The sequence below is a fragment of the Lissotriton vulgaris genome, chromosome 11 (genome assembly GCF_964263255.1).
Source record: "Lissotriton vulgaris chromosome 11, aLisVul1.2, whole genome shotgun sequence".
Lineage (NCBI taxonomy): Eukaryota > Metazoa > Chordata > Amphibia > Caudata > Salamandridae > Lissotriton > Lissotriton vulgaris.
The window spans coordinates 122,666,143-122,684,517 of record NC_141699.1 but is presented as its reverse complement, the minus strand read 5'-3'; the positions used below and the strand labels follow the sequence as shown (position 1 = coordinate 122,684,517).

At 49.7% G+C, this 18,375-nt stretch overlaps 1 protein-coding gene across 2 annotated transcripts in view; it reads right to left on the bottom strand.

Annotated features, from left to right (window-relative positions):
• Positions 1–18,375, bottom strand: part of GCN1 (GCN1 activator of EIF2AK4) — a 746,722-nt gene that overhangs the window by 12,812 nt on the left and 715,535 nt on the right. For both annotated transcript variants that reach the window (XM_086942874.1, XM_086942875.1), the window contains exon 57: positions 12,935–13,153. In XM_086942874.1, the coding sequence (XP_086799000.1) occupies positions 12,935–13,153 (219 nt within the window). The remainder of the gene's footprint in view (positions 1–12,934; positions 13,154–18,375) is intronic.

The window sequence follows — 18,375 nt, the reverse complement described above, 5'->3', positions numbered from 1 at the left end:
GACTTGTCTCACACTTTCACTGGCCTCACATGAATGAGGATACCAAGGAGTTTTGTCGCTCCTGTGTCACTTGCCAAGCCAGTGGTAAGTCAGGTGGCACAACAAAGGCCCCCCTTATACCAATGCCTGTGGTGGGGGTGCCCTTTGAAAGAGTGGGGATTGACATTGTTGGTCCAATGGAACCCCAGACAGCATCAGGGCACAAGTTTATACTGGTGGTAGTGGATCATGCCACCAGGTATCCTGAAGCTATTCCACTTAGGACCACCACAGCCCCTGTGGTGGCAAGGGCCCTAGTTGGAGTGTTCTCCAGAGTGGGCTTCCCTAAGGAGGTTGTCTCTGACAGAGGTGCAAACTTCATGTCAAGCTATTTAACTGCTATGTGGAAGGAGTGTGGTGTCAATTACAAATTCACTACACCCTATCACCCACAATGCAATGGGCTTGTTGAAAGGTTCAACAGGACCCTAAAAGGGATGATTCATGGACTACCTGAAACACTCAGGCGTAGATGGGATGTCCTGATGCCCTGCCTTCTGTTTGCTTACAGAGAGGTCCCACAAAAGGGGGTTGGCTACAGCCCTTTTGAACTTTTGTATGGGCATCCTGTGAGAGGCCCCTTGTGTTTGGTGAAGGAAGGATGGGAGAGACCTCTCAAAAAGCCTGCAACCAACATAATGGACTATGTACTTGGTCTCCGCTCCAGGATGGCTGAGTATATGGAGAAGGCATCAGAAAACCTTAAGGCCAGTCAAGAACTTCAAAAAGCTTGGCATGACCAAAAGGCTGTCCTGACTGTTTATCAGCCTGGACAGAAGGTGTGGGTGCTGGAGCCAGTGGCCCCAGCAGCACTCAAAGACAAATGGTCTGGGCCCCACACAATCCTTGAGCAAAAGGGAGAGGTCACCTACCTGGTGGACCTTGGAACTCCCAGGAGTCCCCATAGGGTACTCCATGTCAACAGGCTCAAAGCATATGTCGACAGGAAGGACATGAGCTTGCTCATGGCCATAGATGAGGGACAGGAGGAAGAGAGTGACCCTCTCCCAGACCTGCTCACTCAGAATCCTGATGATGGGTCAGTAGATGGTGTTGTCTTTTGTGGCAGCCTCTCTGAACATCAGCAGAAAGACTGTAAACAGGTTCTTCAGTCTTTCAGACGTATGTTCTCTCTGACACCCAGTCAGACCAATTGGTGCACCCATGAGGTTGACACTGGTGACAGCCTGCCAGTCAAGAGTAAAATCTACAGGCAGCCTGATCATGTTAGAGACTGCATAAAAACTGAAGTGCAGAAAATGTTGGAATTGGGAGTCATTGAACCCTCAGATAGCCCTTGGGCTAGTCCAGTAGTTCTAGTGCCAAAGCCTCACACCCAAGATGGTAAGAGAGAGATGAGGTTTTGCGTAGACTACAGGGGTCTCAATGCAGTCACTAAGACTGATGCCCATCCAATACCAAGGGCAGATGAACTTATAGATAGATTGGCTTCTGCCAACTACTTAAGTACATTTGACTTAACAGCTGGGTATTGGCAAATCAGGCTAGCTGAGGATGCCAAGCCCAAAACAGCATTTTCAACCCCTGGTGGGCATTATCAATTTGTGGTAATGCCCTTTGGTCTGAAAAATGCACCTGCCACCTTCCAAAGGTTGGTGAATCAAGTCCTTACTGGGCTGGATGACTTCTGTGCAGCATATCTAGATGATATTGCTGTCTTTAGCTCCACCTGGGAGGATCACCTGGTCCACCTGAGGAAAGTGTTAGAGGCTCTGCAAGCAGCAGGCCTCACTATCAAGGCCACCAAGTGCCAGATAGGGCAGACACAGGTTGTATACCTGGGCCACCTTGTAGGTGGAGGCCAGGTTCAGCCACTGGAGAGCAAAATACAGTCAATCAGGGACTGGGCTCCTCCAACCACCCAGACTCAGGTTCGAGCTTTCTTGGGCCTGACTGGATACTACAGAAAATTTGTCAGGAACTATGGTTCCATTGTGACACCATTAAATGAACTGACAAGTAAAAAAATGCCAAAAAAGGTTCAGTGGACAGCAGGCTGTCAAAAAGCATTCGATGACCTAAAGCAGGCCATGTGCACAGCACCTATCCTTAAGAGTCCAGACTACTCCAAACCATTCATTGTCCAAACAGATGCTTCTGAGTTGGGTGTGGGAGCTGTTCTTTCTCAACTGAATTTTGATGGTCAGGATCAGCCCATTGCTTTTATAAGCAGAAGGCTGACCCCCAGAGAGAAGAATTGGTCAGCTATTGAGAGGGAGGCCTTTGCTGTGGTTTGGGCCCTGAAGAAGCTGAGGCCATACTTGTTTGGCACTCACTTCAAGATTCAGACCGACCATAAGCCCCTCTTGTGGCTAAATCAGATGAAGGGTGAAAACCCCAAACTGCTTAGGTGGTCCATTTCCCTACAGGGGATGGACTTTACAGTGGAACATAGACCTGGTACTGATCATGGCAATGCCGATGGGCTCTCCAGATATTTCCACTTAGAACAAGAAGACTCACCTGGTCAAGGTTAGCTTATTGTCCCAAAGTTTGGGGGGGGGTCATGTAGGAGAGTAGGGTCTGCAATCCTATGATCACCCAGATTTTTTTGCTTTTGTTTCACTGGTTTACGACTTTCTCTGGCTGTGGGCCTGCCAATCAGACCCACAGCCTGGCTGTTCTCTTTCTAAATTACCTCATGTACCCTAGGTGCATCTACCAATTGGTACTGGGCCACCTTATCAGACCCTGTAACTCAGGGCATAGGTGTACCCAGGGCTGCCAGGGGCTGCAGCACGTATTGTGCCACCCCTGGCTGGCCTCCTAAATTTGACACAACTGGCTGCATGACAGCTGGGGCAAAGTCGTGTAATCACCCTTTGCTGTAGGTGTAGTATACCTATACCTAACCCTAAAATGGACACACAGATTCCTATCAGTCACTCCTATGGCAGGCCTTGACAATCCTGAAGGCAGAGTGCTTGGAATCGTGTGAGATGGTGCTCTGGCATGAGCTGAGCCTGTCTGCAGCTTGCGGAATCAAGTCCTAATAGCTGTTCCATGATATCGCATACCATATACTCTTAAGTGCATTATAATCCTCGCGGTTAAATGCTATCTTTGGTATTGCTTTATCAAAACATGTCGAGTAAGGTGTCATACGAATTGGAATACTAACCCCTCGCCAATTCTGGCGACGGGGTTAGCATTCCACCCTTCTAGAGGGACACGACATGTATGTAACTGTGAACCCCGGTTAAAGTTAACTGAAGCCTCAGCTCCACAAAATGGATGCTGCCACCACAGACACGAGTCTGACCCCCTGCAGCTGGGAGTCCTTCCAGCGAGGGGAGCCTGGACAAAGGGTTTCCTGTCAGGGGCGGTGCTAGCACCGTCCCAGACATGGTTTTGTGTATCCTGGGTAGGCAGGGCTTTACAGGAAGGTGACTGCTGAGTGGCACCCCGGTGCTCACTACGCATAGGCCGGTCTGAACCAGTTCCAGGGGCACACCAGCCCCTGGCCTGGGGAAGTCCGGCATGGCTGAGGGGTGTAACCACCCCCCACCTAGTCCCACCCATAGGCAGGACCTAGTCACCGGGTCAGCCCCCTTTTTTTAGTATAAAGATGGGAGCGGGCCCCCTGTTAAAATTAGATCATCTTTGGAATCAAGATACCACTTTCTTCGAAAGGACTTCACGATTTCTTCTTCAAGATTCTCCCTTGTGGCTAAGGAGTAGTCACCCTGCATCCGCAGGCACCATCCTAAAGAACACTGCGGTCTGCTGCAAGTCCTTCATCACGAATCCGACGACCCAGCTCGACGAGACCCGGCTTCCCTGGCACCTCTGACCTCTACTCACCTCTACAGCCCAGCTGAGAACCGTGAGTGCGACGAGACCTCAAGGGACCGACGATCGCCAAGACTGCACGACATCTTTACTGCAAGCCCACCGTGTCCTCCACTGGTGAGTGCTTTGGGGTCCGAGAAGCCCCGACCCTGCGCAGCTCCAGCACCCAAGATCAGCCCCCCTGCATCTCCACGATCTGCGTGGGGCCCTTCTGCTGTTTGCTGTGCACCGCGTTGTTTGGCTACTAGCCGGCTGGCTTGTGGCCCTCTGAACGACGCCCAACGACTTCACGACTGCTGGTCTGGTTGCTCCAGGCTGGCCTTTGCTTCCTTCTTCAAGAGAGGCACCCCGGACCCTCCTGGTCCACTCCAGACGCCATTTTAGGTCCACCGCGTGGGCTTGAATTTGCCAAGGCTTTGTTGCCCAATCCTGGGTCCAGCGACGCCGACAGCTTCTATCTTCGTGGGACAGCTCGATCCTCCATCCTGGTCGCCGACAACGCCTCCTGGTCCGTGAGATCTTCGAGTCAAGCGTCACCCACTCACCTAGTCGAGGTGGCTACCATCCGGTGCCCTCCTGGTGCCCACTGACTACTGGCTAGTAGTCTCGAACTTGGTCCCCTCTGCTTTCAGGTGTCATCTATCTTCAAGATCCAGGCTTGGATCCGACTGAACTTTCTTCACTGGTCACCGGCCAGCATCTTTTCTTCCGGCTCCTGGTCCGTCTACGAGGATTCCCGACGTCTTTTCAGACCTATGCAGCTGCAGCCCCTGGGCTAGGTAACTTCGGCATTTCGGTGCCCCAGCATAGCCTCACTATCCAAGGGTCAGAATCTACTTTCGTTTTCTCCCTACCAGGTCGGGTTCGCCCGAGAACACTAACTTTCTAATTCCTAGCTACCATAGACTTTTGTCCCGCATCTCGCGTGAGAGTGCACACACTGCACCCGAGTCCCCTAGGCCTCCTAGACATAATCTAACGATTCCCTAGTCAAGTCCTAGCGATTCCAAAAGCTATTAGTACTGTACTTACCTGCTAGGAATTTCGCATTCCACTTTCAGAGTATATGGTTTTCCGTGCCCCTCGGGCATTTGTATATACTGTGCTAACTTAAGTATTTTTGTAAGAGTTTTGGTTTGTGCTTAGTACCCTGTCCTCATAAAGAGTACAGGGCTGTTGTGATCTTTAAATAAATAACTGTTTATTTTCATAACACTTGTGTGGTGTCCTTTCACTTGGTATTCAAGGGGTATATGTGTGGTAAACAGCTGGCTTAACGCGCCCTCTCGAGTCTTTAGCCTTAGACTGCTCGTATCCCCGCTACTAGGATAGCTGGTCTATAAGGTTGACTTACAACCAATCATCAATAAGGGTTGCTGGACTGATACATAGTGTTCACTAGAATAGTGAGCACTGCATATCAGGCCACCTTCTCACAGTTATGGATTCCACATCTTAGAAATACCCCCAGGCATCAGACTGGATCCGGAGAATTTTTCTTTAGCAGTACCCGTGCGCATCAGTGGGTGGCGTCAATCGAATCAGCGTTCGACGTTAGCATCTTGGTCGCCGGACGGAAGTCACAGTATCTACTTAGAAGCCGCCTCTGCGCGCTGACGTCAGTTCTTTACACGACATTCCACGTCATAAGTGGAGAGCAATGCAAGACACTGACCACTGGTGCACAAAACTAGGGCTCTGAGTCCCTTACCCTAGAAGTCCCTTACCCTAGAAGTCAGTTTGCAGAAGGGGGAGGATGGGTGGAACGGTGAGGAAGCCATAACTAATCTATGTCTCTTACACATATATCGTTACCAAAGGTAAGTAACTTGTTCATCTGAAAGAGACAGTTATGGATTCCTCACCTTAGAATAGATACCACAGCAATACTAACCCAGGAGGTGGGTCTGCGTACCAAGTTCACACCAGAAAGTCCTGGAGAACTGAACAGCCAAAGAAACCCATCTCTCAGGACTTGGCTGTCCAGGCAGTAGTGTTTGGTAAACGTGTGCAAAAAAGCCCACATAGCTGCCTGACAGATCCTGCACGACCGAGTGGGAGTAACGGCCAAAGAGACATTTGGTGTTCACCGACCGCACTCCTAAGCTGGAGGAAGAAAACATCTGCCCAAGGTGGTACAGCTTCTTGGATTCCCTATCAAGTGGTGGGGTAGAGAATGCGCCTTTGGAAGTCTATATTTGGACCACCAAGCTCTCTTGGGTGGGATGTTGGGAGAGGAAATGGGGTCGCCCGGAGCTGGTCGGTGGCATTGGGCAATCATTCTGTCCATAGGATCCCCTGAGTTGGGCTTGGACCAAGTGCCCAAAAGGATGTCCGTAAGGGCCTCATTGAACGGCAGCAGGGGCTCCTAAGAAGCCGCTGTCGGCTTAAGCACCTTATTCAGGAGGTTAGTCCTGACCGCCACTGTAGGAAGCTCAAGGTTTAAGGTATAGGTCGCCCAACGCAACACCACTGCGTAAGATGCACCCTCCTCCGTAGCCACGGTAGGAGGAGATAGCATTCCAAGGTCTGGGGAGGTGTTCAGACTACTGGCTTCCCCCAACTCCTCTCAACAGTCCAGTTCCTCTAACTGGTCTGCCAAAGGGTCAATAGACTCCTCCAAGTCCTCCTCACCCTCCTCTGGTAGCCACTCAGGGCGATAGAGAACACCAGGGGAGAACAGTGGTACAAAGTTATCGGTCGGCACCGGTCCCGACGCCGGTTCGGCTCCGTGTCCATATCGATGTCAGCTGGGGACACAATCGGCATCGGTGGGTACAGAGGTGTCACCACTGGATTTGTCGCCGGAGGAGGTATAACGAGGTCGACCAGCGCGGATCCGGATCCAGGACTGGATCCCTGGGGGCCCTGTGGCGCCGGAGCTGCCGACATCGAAGGCCTGGAGCCCCCAGCCGAGTCCGCGGGGCCCGAAGGCGAGCCAACGGAGTCTGGCTGCCCAAAGATGGAACAGAGGGCTTCGTAAAATCTACGAAGTTGGGCAGGGGTCGCTCTGGCTCCCAAAGAAGGCGGGAGTCGACCCAGCCGGACGACTACCTTCCACTTACTGCGTCGCGTCGTCCGACGGACGGGGACAACGCGAAGAGCGACGGTGCTTCTTCGCCTTCTTCTTGTGCTTCAACTTACCCGAAGACTTTGACGAAGAGTGGTGGTGACGACTCAGCGACCTCCATCTCGACCGGGACCCCGAAGGGCGCAGAGCGGACTGCCAGGCCCCAAGAAGATTTCCGGACCGCTCCCGCAACGACTCCGGGTTCATGGCCTGGCATTTGGAGCACAACTTCAGGTCGTGGTCGCGCTCCAAACACCAAAAGGCACACAAAATGCGGGTCCGTAACTGACATCAGTTTGTGACATGAATCACAAGCCTTGAAGCCGGTTTGAGGACAGGACATCCCTGCGTGCACCCAGAGTCAAACGACTCGAAAAGATGTTGACAAAGAGTCAAAAAATTACTTGAGGTACTGCTCTCTCCAGACCTGCGCTGGCTGGCACGGAAAAAGAAAGTACTGACGTCAGCGTGCATGGGAGACATCTAAGTAGATACTGCAAGGTCATTCCGGCAACCACGACGCCAACGACGAACAAGGAGTCGACCAATGCCACCCACTGACGCGAAGGGGTACTGCTAAAGAAAAATTCTCCGGATCCAATCTGATGCCTGGGGGTAATTCTAAGGTGAGGAATCCATAACTAATTATCTCTTTCAGATTGCTCCTTTAACGTCCATGCACATTTGATGGACCCGTCATTCGATGGAGCTCGCTTGTTCTGAGACAAGTCTGACTCATTATTGGAGGAACTTAAGGCAAGAAAGGCTACAGCCTGCTCCGTGGGACTTCAACTACTGCCCCCACCCCACCCCCTCAAGATATTGCAAATGTTGCCATTTTCGTGGCTTCTCATGGGAATTCTCGTTTTATCAACTGTAGTAATATGGTGGTTTGCGTCCATTAATGAATCAAGAATTTAAATTCTTCCTTAGAAAGAAAAAGTTCAAGATACTGTTGCTAGCACAAGTGTTACTGGCGTGGGAACCTTTAGACTGGATGGTGGCACTTGACCTGTAGGAGGCATACTTCTACATTCCTATCCTGCCGGAAGTAGTTGTGATTTTAGGTGGGCTCTACACACTACCAATCTGCAGTTCTCTTCCATTTGGCTTAACGTCGTCACCTTGAGTTTAACTGGGTTATCCCGAAGTCCGACCGGAAGTGTCCGAAATCAACTACTTTGTTAACTTTACGTTCCCATTGACAGTCTATGAGAACCCGCGTGTGTGTTTAGACACTGCACACGCATCCTGTGAGACTCCTACTTCCTAACCTGTGGTTGTTCAGTGTAGTCCCAGCGATTCCCTAGGCCCTAGGCCTATTTACCTTTTTTGAAGTGGTTCTTATACCACTTACTTAGTATATGGTTCGTGAGGCCCCTAGGGCAGAATTTTATTTGTGCAACTTATAGTATGCTTATTGAGTCACTTGTGCTGTATCTCGAACTCTGACCTCATAAAGAGTGTAGAGGGGTTGTGTTAGTAATAAATACATATATATTTGATATGTACCTTGTGTGGTGTCCTTTCATTTGGTATTCAAAGGGTTATTATTGGTAAAACAATTGGCTTTAATAAAGGAGAGGGACAGGTAGGGCTATTTTGGAAGGGTCCAGCGTACATGCCCGGGGAAATAACAACAAAGAAAGGTACGCAGTTTCCCTGAGGAAGGGTGAGTGTCCCCTGAGATAATAAACTAATGGGACCCAGGTAACAAACTAAGAAAGGACAGATGAAAGGGGGATGGGGATCCTCCCTTTCGGGACTTAAAACCCTCACACACCCAGCGAGCTAGGTGTCATGCTTCATCATATGGGTTTTTGCTCCTCGTCAAGGTGGCGGTGCATTGCCTGACGTGCACCTAGATGTTGCTCTTTGTCGGAGATCTTTTGTTGCTGCCAGTTGGTGCATGCAGGTTTGAGAGCCTAGTGCGAAAGGGTGTAGACATGTGTGAGTGATAGTGGTGTAGGGAAACTCCCTGGTTCAATGATCCAGGGCAGTATGCTCTACCAAGTGATCAATTAGTGGTCGGTCGACATGTTTCATGCTTTAGTTCATAAGGATACAGCGCAATTCTTCAGGACCTTAACAAAAATAAAAGCGCACAGTTAAAAACAAGGCCCAACAGGGGTTGCAACATAGCTAGTCAGCACAGTTCATTGAACCAGGGAGTTCACCTCTCCATATTGTTTTTAGTAAGGTAGATAACCACGCCAATAAAAACCATTGTGGATTACCTAACCTTTGTTTTTAACTTTACACCACTATCACTCACACACGTCTACACCCTTCGTTTGTTACCTGGGTCCCATTAGTTTGTTATCTCATAGGACACTCACCCTTCCTCAGGGAACTGCGTACCTTTCTTTGTTGTTAAAACAATTGGCTTCACATGCTCTCTGAAGTATTAGCCTAAGACTGCTTTTTCCATGCTGCCACTAGGATAGCTGGTCTATAAGGTTGACTTTACAACCATCACCATAAGGGTTGTTTGGACTGATACAGGTTGCCCACTAGAATAGCGAACATCCCATATCAGGCCAATTTCTCACAACCTGTTACTTTCAGATGGAGTACCATCGTGTAGGAGGCACGTGCCTCCATCGTAGGCGGGGAAGAGGCGAACCCCGGATCAGAGGAGACATCAAGGTCACCCTCATCCTCCAAATCGTCCCCCCAATCTTGCTCGAAGTCATATTGCTGGGCAAGAGGGTCCTCGGACCCTTCCCAGTCTTCGTACGCCTCTGGTGTAGAGGGGGCTAGTCACGGCGGCAGATCCGGAGCGAGAGAAGGGACGAACGGCGTTGGGAACGGCGCCGGCTGGGGCCGGACCGGCGCCGGCTCCTAATGCGGATTCCAGGTCGGAACAAAATGGTCTTGGAACAGGGGCAAGGGAGGGATAAACGACACTCAGCGCGTCGCCGAGGGTGGAGCTGAGGGCGGCGCCGGTGGCGGAGCCGCCGGGCCAACAGGATGTGGACACGGGGCCCTCGGGCGCGCCGGTTGAAACCCGAGGCTTAAAAAGGCGGTCCGTGGCAGCAAGGAACTCTTGCATCAGTTCGGGAGTTGCCGACGGACCCGGGTATGGTGGGTAGGCCGCGGGACTCCCAGGCTCCAGAGGAACCGCAGGGGGGATATCCCTGTCCTCCTCGTCCGTCTCCGAGGAGCGACGGGGGGACGTCCGAGAGCGAACACGCTTCTTCGACTTCTTTTTATGGCGTTGCTTACCGGAATCTGAAGGCGAAGACTTGGAGCCCGAGGAGCGAGGGCTTCGGTCCCGTGAGCGGTCCCGGGAACGGCTCCTAGACTCGGAGCAGCGGTGAGGACCTCCAGACATTTCCTACGCAGCTCCCGCAAGGCCTTGGGGGTCATGGCTCGACAGTCCCGGGAGTCGTTGTCGGTCTCCAGGCAGTAGAGGCAAACATCGTTCAGGTCCGCCACCAACATATTACGGCGACAGGCCCTACAAGACTTAGACGGGCATCCCTACGTGCACCAGGAGAAAAAAAAGGGGGGGGGGGGGTCAAAAGTCTCAAAATAGCAGCCAAAAAGTGACTAAGGTACGTGCTCAATCCGGATCTGCGCTTACTGGCGTGGAACATGATGTCATCTCGGCACTGACGACGCCAGTGACGGACGCGGAGCCGTAGGACGCCACCTACTGAAGCGCAAGGGTACTGCTAAGCAAAACTTTCCAGATCAAGTCTGACGCTGGGGATATTCTAAGGTAAGGAATTTATCACTAACGTATCTCTTTCAGGTGCGTGTTTTAGTTGTCAAACATACATACTTGCACTTAGAGGAAAAATAATGTATCTGTTCTCCTTTCGAGACACGATGAATACACATAAATAATAAGGATTTGCTTTCCAATATTCATCTGGTCTGCTTCCTAAAGGGCATATGATTGATGCTGCACATATGGGATATTTTGGTTGCATTATACAAGTCTGGGAATCTCACCCTCGGAGACCTGGCTTCAGTGAAGGTCTACTTTTGGTGTGAGTAATCTATGTCAAGATTACATGCATGAGACAGACAAGGATGAGAATCTCTAATGCCTTGTTAAATCATACTCCCACTGCCAATTATAACTGTGAAACATTGCTTTAATTAACTGTTTTGATGTTGATTGTTTAAAAAAGCCTTGTTATATACCAACAATGTGATTGATGCACATTATATGCGTATTTATCTATACCTTTGTGGCCAACATTTTGTTTACATTTTCTAATATATTAATTTATAATAAAACAACTTTTCAATGGATGAATTTTTTTGTGAGTGTCTCTAGTATTGAAGTACTGCAATGTTGTTCAAATATGCCCACAATATAAATTAATGATTACACTGCAATATGTTTTGTTGCACCATCTCACGGGTTATTTGCCCATGTAAAAACAAATGTGAATAATAGGTGTAATCCAGTCTATATGAGGGAGTAGAAACAGCTCCTAAACTACACTTTTTAAAATCTTCTAAACACAATCTCCTTCAAAAAGAGATTTCTGACCCTTGCCTATTACCGATGATGGTTCTGTATAAAAAGTAATAATGACCAAAACAGCAACTAATCAAAACATCTAAGAGGGAGACTCTTGTTGGGAATGGTTACCGTAAGCATTTCTTTTTGAAGTACTTTGAGGATATAGCCTCTTTGTTATGCTCTATGTTGAACCTCCTTTCTCTTTCTTTACAATAACGTCCGTATTACTGTCTCTTTCTTGTATTCGATTATCTGTTTTGAAGGGTTGATGGATGGGGTTTGCTAATAGGATTGTATATACACTATTTTTATGGATTTTTGTAATAAAGCCAAAGAGTTTGCAAGTACTCTCGCTTCATGATTATTCATTCCTATAAATTTGGTGGTGCTATTATGCTTTTAATATAAATACACAGACTGACAAAGGAGCATTGTTTTTGAATTATTATTATATTAGAAAAGTGAGCACCAAATTAAGGTCCTACTATGGCATAAATAAGGAGGAAGCCACAAACAAATGGGTCAACCCCTTTCAAAACTCTTACAACAGTAGAGGACTTAAATAACAGACATATCCAGTAAACCAAGAACGGCTGAAATGGACAACAAATAACCTTAGCAGTGCTCAAAACATAGTCAGTTTTTATTTTATTTTATTTTACTGCTCCGCAAATTAACTGAAAACCATTGTGACAGCTTCTATGCATAAACATCATAAATCCAGGGGTGGCCATTTTGGTTTGTTCTTGGTTGCAGACACTGTTTAACGGCAACAAGCATTCTATTTCTTTTTGACAAACCTGTTCACCAATGGCAAAGCATAAAGTTTGGCTAATGCCTTTTGTCTTTGCTTAATGACTTGTCGCATTTTCAGTTAGTGTTTAGAATCTGAAATTTACCCATGTTAAAAATTGAGCACCATTTCCTCCTCTGCCTTTGACCACTCACAGCTCCCTTTACTTATGTCTTTGGTAAAAGCAATTTTCCTCCTACAGAAAGTGTAAATAAGTGGATTTATCTGCTTTAAAAACATGTTTGGAAAAGCCCTTCCTTTCAGTTTCCAAACGTATGCCTTGTAAAATGTAGAAGAAATTGCAAGTCTATTTTAAGAGCTTGAAAAAAGCATGAGGAGGGTGTGCTCAAGCAATGAGGTTTCAACAAGGAAACCATTGGTTATAAACGGGACTAAAATGGATTAGATTCATTTTTAAACAAAGGCTGAATTGCACCTGGCAAAAAAGTAAAAGAAGAAGGGGTGGCCTTGAATTGAACAAATCCAGCTTGAAATCAAGCTTTACTTTTGCATTCTGACTAAAGCTGTTTTTCTAAATGGCAACTTTGAAAGCGATTAAAAGAAAAACAAGTGACCAACACACATACCCATCACTCACAAAAACAAAACACACAAACCTTCTTTGTTCTGTACATCAAGTAAAGGTGACTGCATAAAAGACCCAAAGAAACACTACCGAAAATAAAAAAGCAAAAATTTAGTTTTTCCAGAGAATGGTCTATATCTGACTTACCTGAAGCACTAGTTCTCCTGCCCTCATCTTCAGTAGGTTGACTATGGCTTGGTCGCTGTAAGCCCGCACACTTGTATTTTTGTCCTTCGTATTATCCAAGAGTGCCTTCAGGAGAGGCTTAATGGTTTGAGGATCCAATGGGGGGAGTTCATCCTTGTTTGCCCACCAGATCATTTTCTCTGCAGCCAACTTGATGTCACTGGATGGGTTCTGAAGACACTAAGGTGAAAAAAAGGCTTTTTACAATAATTGCTATAAACACAGTTAACTTGCAAGACAAACCATTTCCCCCATTTTTACTAAGCAGTTCATTGTATGTGGAATTGTATTGCTAACAATCAAATGAAATAAAGCATCAACCAATCTCAGGAAAAAACTACCACAAATGTAGGGAGGCGTTATTGTGTATTGGATAGTTAAAAGTCTCACTGCGCAGTGACCTTAAAGGCTCCATAAACTAGATTAGCGAGTGATGGTGGCACAAAAAAAATTGAACTGAGCAAAATATTTATTTTGGCGGACTAAATGATTTTTAGTCAAACATACAGCAACAAAACAGAACTCCAGGAACAAAACAGTCATAGAATGAATTCCCTATGGCAACTTTCTTTCTGATTGATAAGTGAATTCAATTCCTTACTTGAACCCCTTCCTAGGCCCCAGACTGGATCTAGAAATATTTCTGTAATAATTCAGTCATTAGTACCAGGCAGCACTGTTTAGAGTCCGCAACTGTAGCGTTCAGGTGCCCTTGGATCCTAACTCATCAAGGCAGGCTCCTGTAGCTTTTATGGCCCTTTGGCATAACTGGGAGTCAGCCAAATGACTCTTGGAATCACATTCTCAATCTGGAGCTCGGAAATGACTTTTCCTTGAGTGGGACAACACAGGCACAGTCCTTTCTTTGCTAGCCCATGGTACAGCACATGCAGTCTGGTTTTTAATGCAGCCTTTTCACCTCTCTTTGTTGGGTGTAGGGAAAAGAAGGGCCGTCCTTCTTCGGTCCAGTACAGAGGTGATCGGTGGTCTGGGTGCCACTTTTATGCCTGTTTCACACCCTCAGGGATGTGGCCGCTACTGGTCAATGGGCAACCAGATCCCCTCCCGCCTAATGACTACTTCTTGCGAAGTGTGGCATATAGCTTGTCCAAATGGCACCATTCTGCGAATCCCAACATAGCAGAACCCTTCTCTTGGTGTGTGGAGCTCCCTAGGCCTTCCCAGAGGTGGATCTACACGATCACGGAAAAAACGTTTTTGCAATGCCTTCCCCTTCTCTATCTGAGATGCCAGCCTATCTGCTAAAACAAAAGAAAACCCTTCTCGTGTGTGACTACCATTTGCCCTTCAAAGGTTGCTTCTCCTTTGAAGCTTGCCTTTTGTGCTCACATCCTGTTTGGCGGTCCGCCAGGAGGCAGGTCACAGCTCTTTCAAAGGCAGGCCCTTTGTGGTCCTTCCAGAGTTGTTCACATCTCCCACCAGAAGGGCAGAAGACCATCTCGAGGACAACAGCTTGTGGGCAACTGTAAACTGTAACAGGAAAACTTTGAGTAACAAAGTGGCAACTTTCTGAAGTTGCCATTTGTATAAAACTTACATTAAAGTCGACCTGAGTAATAAGTCTGGGTTAATGCAACAATTGAACAAGTTACTTACCTTCGGTAACGATATATCTGTAAGAAACAGTAGTTAGTATTAGATTCCTTACCTTAGAATATCCCCAGGCGTCAGTCTGGATACGGAAACTTTTGCGTAGCAGTACCCCTGTGCGTCGGTAGGCGTCGTCTGCAGGCGTCCCCTGCGGCTCCGCATCCGTCGTCGGCGTCGTGCGCCGTGATGACGTCGCTGGAGTATATAGACGCCGCCTCAGCGCGCTGACGTCAGTTCTTTGCACACAGCTTTTCCGCGCCAGAACACGCAGAGTCATGTGAGAACCAACACTGGTGCCATTTGAAACTAGGGCCCTGAAAGGGATGTCCTTAACCCTATGTATCAGTTCGCAGAACGGGGAGGATGGGTGGGGCGGTAAGGAATCTAATACTAACTACTGTTTCTTACAGATATATCGTTACCGAAGGTAAGTAACTTGTTCATCTGAAAGAAACAGGTTAGTATTAGATTCCTTACCTTAGAATAGATACCCCAGCAATACCAACCCCGGGTGGTGGGTCTGCGAACCAATACAATCCTACACCAGAAAGTCCTGGAGGACCGAACGGCCAAAGAAGCCATCCCTCCGGACTTGACTGTCCAGGCAGTAGTGCCTCGCAAATGTGTGCAGCGAGGCCCACATAGCCGCCTGGCAAATGTCCTGCAAGTGGACTACCCGGCCCAGGGCAGTAGTAGCCGCCGTGGCCCGAGTGGAATGGGCCCTCAGCCCAACAGGAGGCTCCTTCCGAGCCAAAGAGTAGCACGCTTTGATGCACAAAACGACCCACCGAGAGATGGTCCGTTTATGTACCGCCCGTCCCTTCTTCGCACCCACGTAGCCAACAAACAGTTGGTCATCCACCCGGAACTGTCGTGTGCGATCCATATAAAATGAAAGCGCACGTTTTGGGTCCAGACGATGGAGTCGCTCTTCATCCTTTGAAGTATGCGGAGGCGGGAAGAAGGAAGGGAGGGTGATGGACTGCCCGATGTGAAAAGCGGAGACAACTTTGGGCAGGAAAGAAGTTCTAGTTCTCAGAACCACCTTGTCTGGATGAATGGACATGAAAGGAGGTTTGACAGAAAGAGCCTGGAGCTCACTCACTCTCCTGGCAGAGGTGATGGCAACCAGGAAAGCCGTCTTTAAAGTCAGGAGACGGAGAGGACAGGAATGAAGTGGCTCAAAGGGAGCACACATCAAGAAGGTTAGAACCAGGTTCAAGTCCCACTGAGGCATCACAAACGGAACAGGTGGATACATGTGTGTGATGCCCTTCAAGAATCTTGTTACAATGGGAGACTTGAACAAAGAAGGTTGATCAGGCAGCCTCAGAAAGGCCAAAAGGGCAGAAAGGTAGCCCTTGATAGTGCCCAGAGCAGAGCCCTGCTGGGTAAGAGAAAGAAGGAAGAGAAGAACCTCAGAAAGAGGGGCAGAGAGAGGATCCACAGCCTTTGCTGTGCACCATGCCACAAATCTGTTCCACCGACAGGCGTATACCGATTTCGTGGAGGAACGCCTGGCTGCCAGAATCACATCACAGACTTCAGGAGGCAAGTCAAATGGCCTCAACTGTCGCCGCTCAATCTCCACGCATGGAGGTGGAGGCTGGACAGGTTCGGGTGGAGGACCGTCCCCTGCTGCTGCGACAGAAGGTCCTCCTGAAGGGGCAGGCGGATCCGACGACCGACTGACATGCTGAGTAGCTCGGGATACCAGTACCTTCGAGCCCAGTCCGGAGCCACAAGGATGACTTGGGCACGGTCGCGCCTGATCTTCAGCACTCTGGGCAGAAGTGGTATAGGCGGAAAGGCGTATACCAGACCGCAACTCCACTCGCGCCGAAAGGCGTCGCAGTGCGAGTGCCGTCTTGGAAACTCCAACGCGCAGAACTGATGACATTGCGCGTTCTCTACTGTGGCGAATAGATCTAACCAAGGCTCTCCCCATTGCCGAAAGAGGCCTTGCGCCACGTCCGAGTTCTGACGCCATTCGTGATCCATCGAGCACAGACGGCTGAGTTCGTCCGCCCTGGCGTTCAGAGAACCTGCCAGGTGTTGAACCGTCAGAGTCACGTCCTGACGTTCTAGCCACTGCCAGAGGCGCAGAGCCTCCTGGCAAAGGGTCCACGACCCCACCCCGCCCTGCTTGTTGCAGTACCACATGGCGGTGGTGTTGTCCGTGAACACCTGCACTACACTCCCGTTGACAAAGGGGAGGAATGCTTTCAGTGCCAAACGAATTGCCCGGAGCTCCAACAGGTTTATATGGAGCCGGGACTCCGCCGGAGACCAGATGCCTCTGATCTCTGCCTCTCCCAAGTGGCCTCCCCAGCCCTGGAGGGACGCGTCCGTCACAACAACGTGCTCCGGTTGGGGAAGGGAGAGGGATCTGCCTCTGACCCAATCGCGGTCCGTAGGCCACCACTGCAGTTGTCTTGCAGTGCCCTCTGAGATCAAGACATGGTCGGACAGGTTGCCCTGATGCTGGGCCCACTGAAACTTCAGGTCCCACTGCAGGGCCCTCATCAGCCACCGGGCGTGATGCACCAGAAGGATGCAGGAAGCCATCAGCCCCAGCAGCCGCAGCGTCAACCTGACCGAAACCCGGGATAACGGCTGAAAGATGGGAATCAAAGCCTGTATATACTAGACTCGCCGTTCCGGAGGATAGACCCGAAACTGCGCCGAGTCGAGAACCGCTCCGATGAAAAGGAGCTTTTGAGAGGGACAGAGGTGTGATTTCGGCACATTGATGGAGAACCCCAGCTCGTGCAGGAGGTCTGCCGTCATCTGAAGGTGGTGGACGACTGTCTGGGGCGAGCCCGCCTTCAACAACCAGTCGTCTAGATAGGGGAAGACTGAAACCACCAATCTGCGCAGATGGGCTGCGACCACCGCCATCACCTTGGTGAACACCCGTGGGGCGCTGGTAAGGCCAAAGGGGAGCATGATAAATTGAAAGTGCTCGTGGCCTACCGTGAACCGCAGGTAACGCAGGTGGGCCGGCAGGATGGGGATGTGAAAATACGCATCTTGCAAGTCCAACGCTACCATCCAGTCTTGCGGGTCTAGAGCAGCCAAGACCTGAGCTAAAGTCAACATCTTGAACTTCTCCTTCCGGAGGAAGCCGTGGACGTTCCTTAGGTCCAAGATAGGACGTAGGCCCCCCTTTGTCCTTCTTGGGTACCAGAAAGTAGTGGGAATAGCAACCACGTCCTACTTCTGGCTCAGGAACGCGCTCGATGGCCCCCTTGGCCAAGAGGGCCGTAACTTCCTCCCTCAGAAGTGCCAAGTGGTCCCCCGACACACGGTGGTTCTGCGGTGGCATTGCTGGAGGAGTGGTCTCGAAGGGGAGGGAGTAGCCCCTTCGGACGAGCTGCAGCACCCACCAGTCCGATGTTATTGAGCGCCAGTGGGAGAGGTGATGGCGAACCCTGCCCCCCACCGGCGTCACATGGGCCTGAAAGCACAGACTAGGAGGATTTAGTGGCAGATGCTGCGGGGGGAGGTGTGGCCTGACCTCGCCGCTGTCCCCGACCGCCACCACGGCGGTTTCCACGGCCCCCACCACATTGATAAGTCTGTTGCGGCGCATGGCTGGCAGCACGTGTGGGACCGCCCCTTCCTTGGCCACGAAAGGAGCGAAACAAACCCGTTTGCTGGCGCTGGGTCGAGAGACCCAAGGACTTGGCCGTGACCCTGTAGTCCTTGAAGCGCTCCAGCAAACAGGCGACTGCCATCAAACGGCATGTCCATTAATGCACTCTGGACATCTGCCGAGAAGTTGGCGG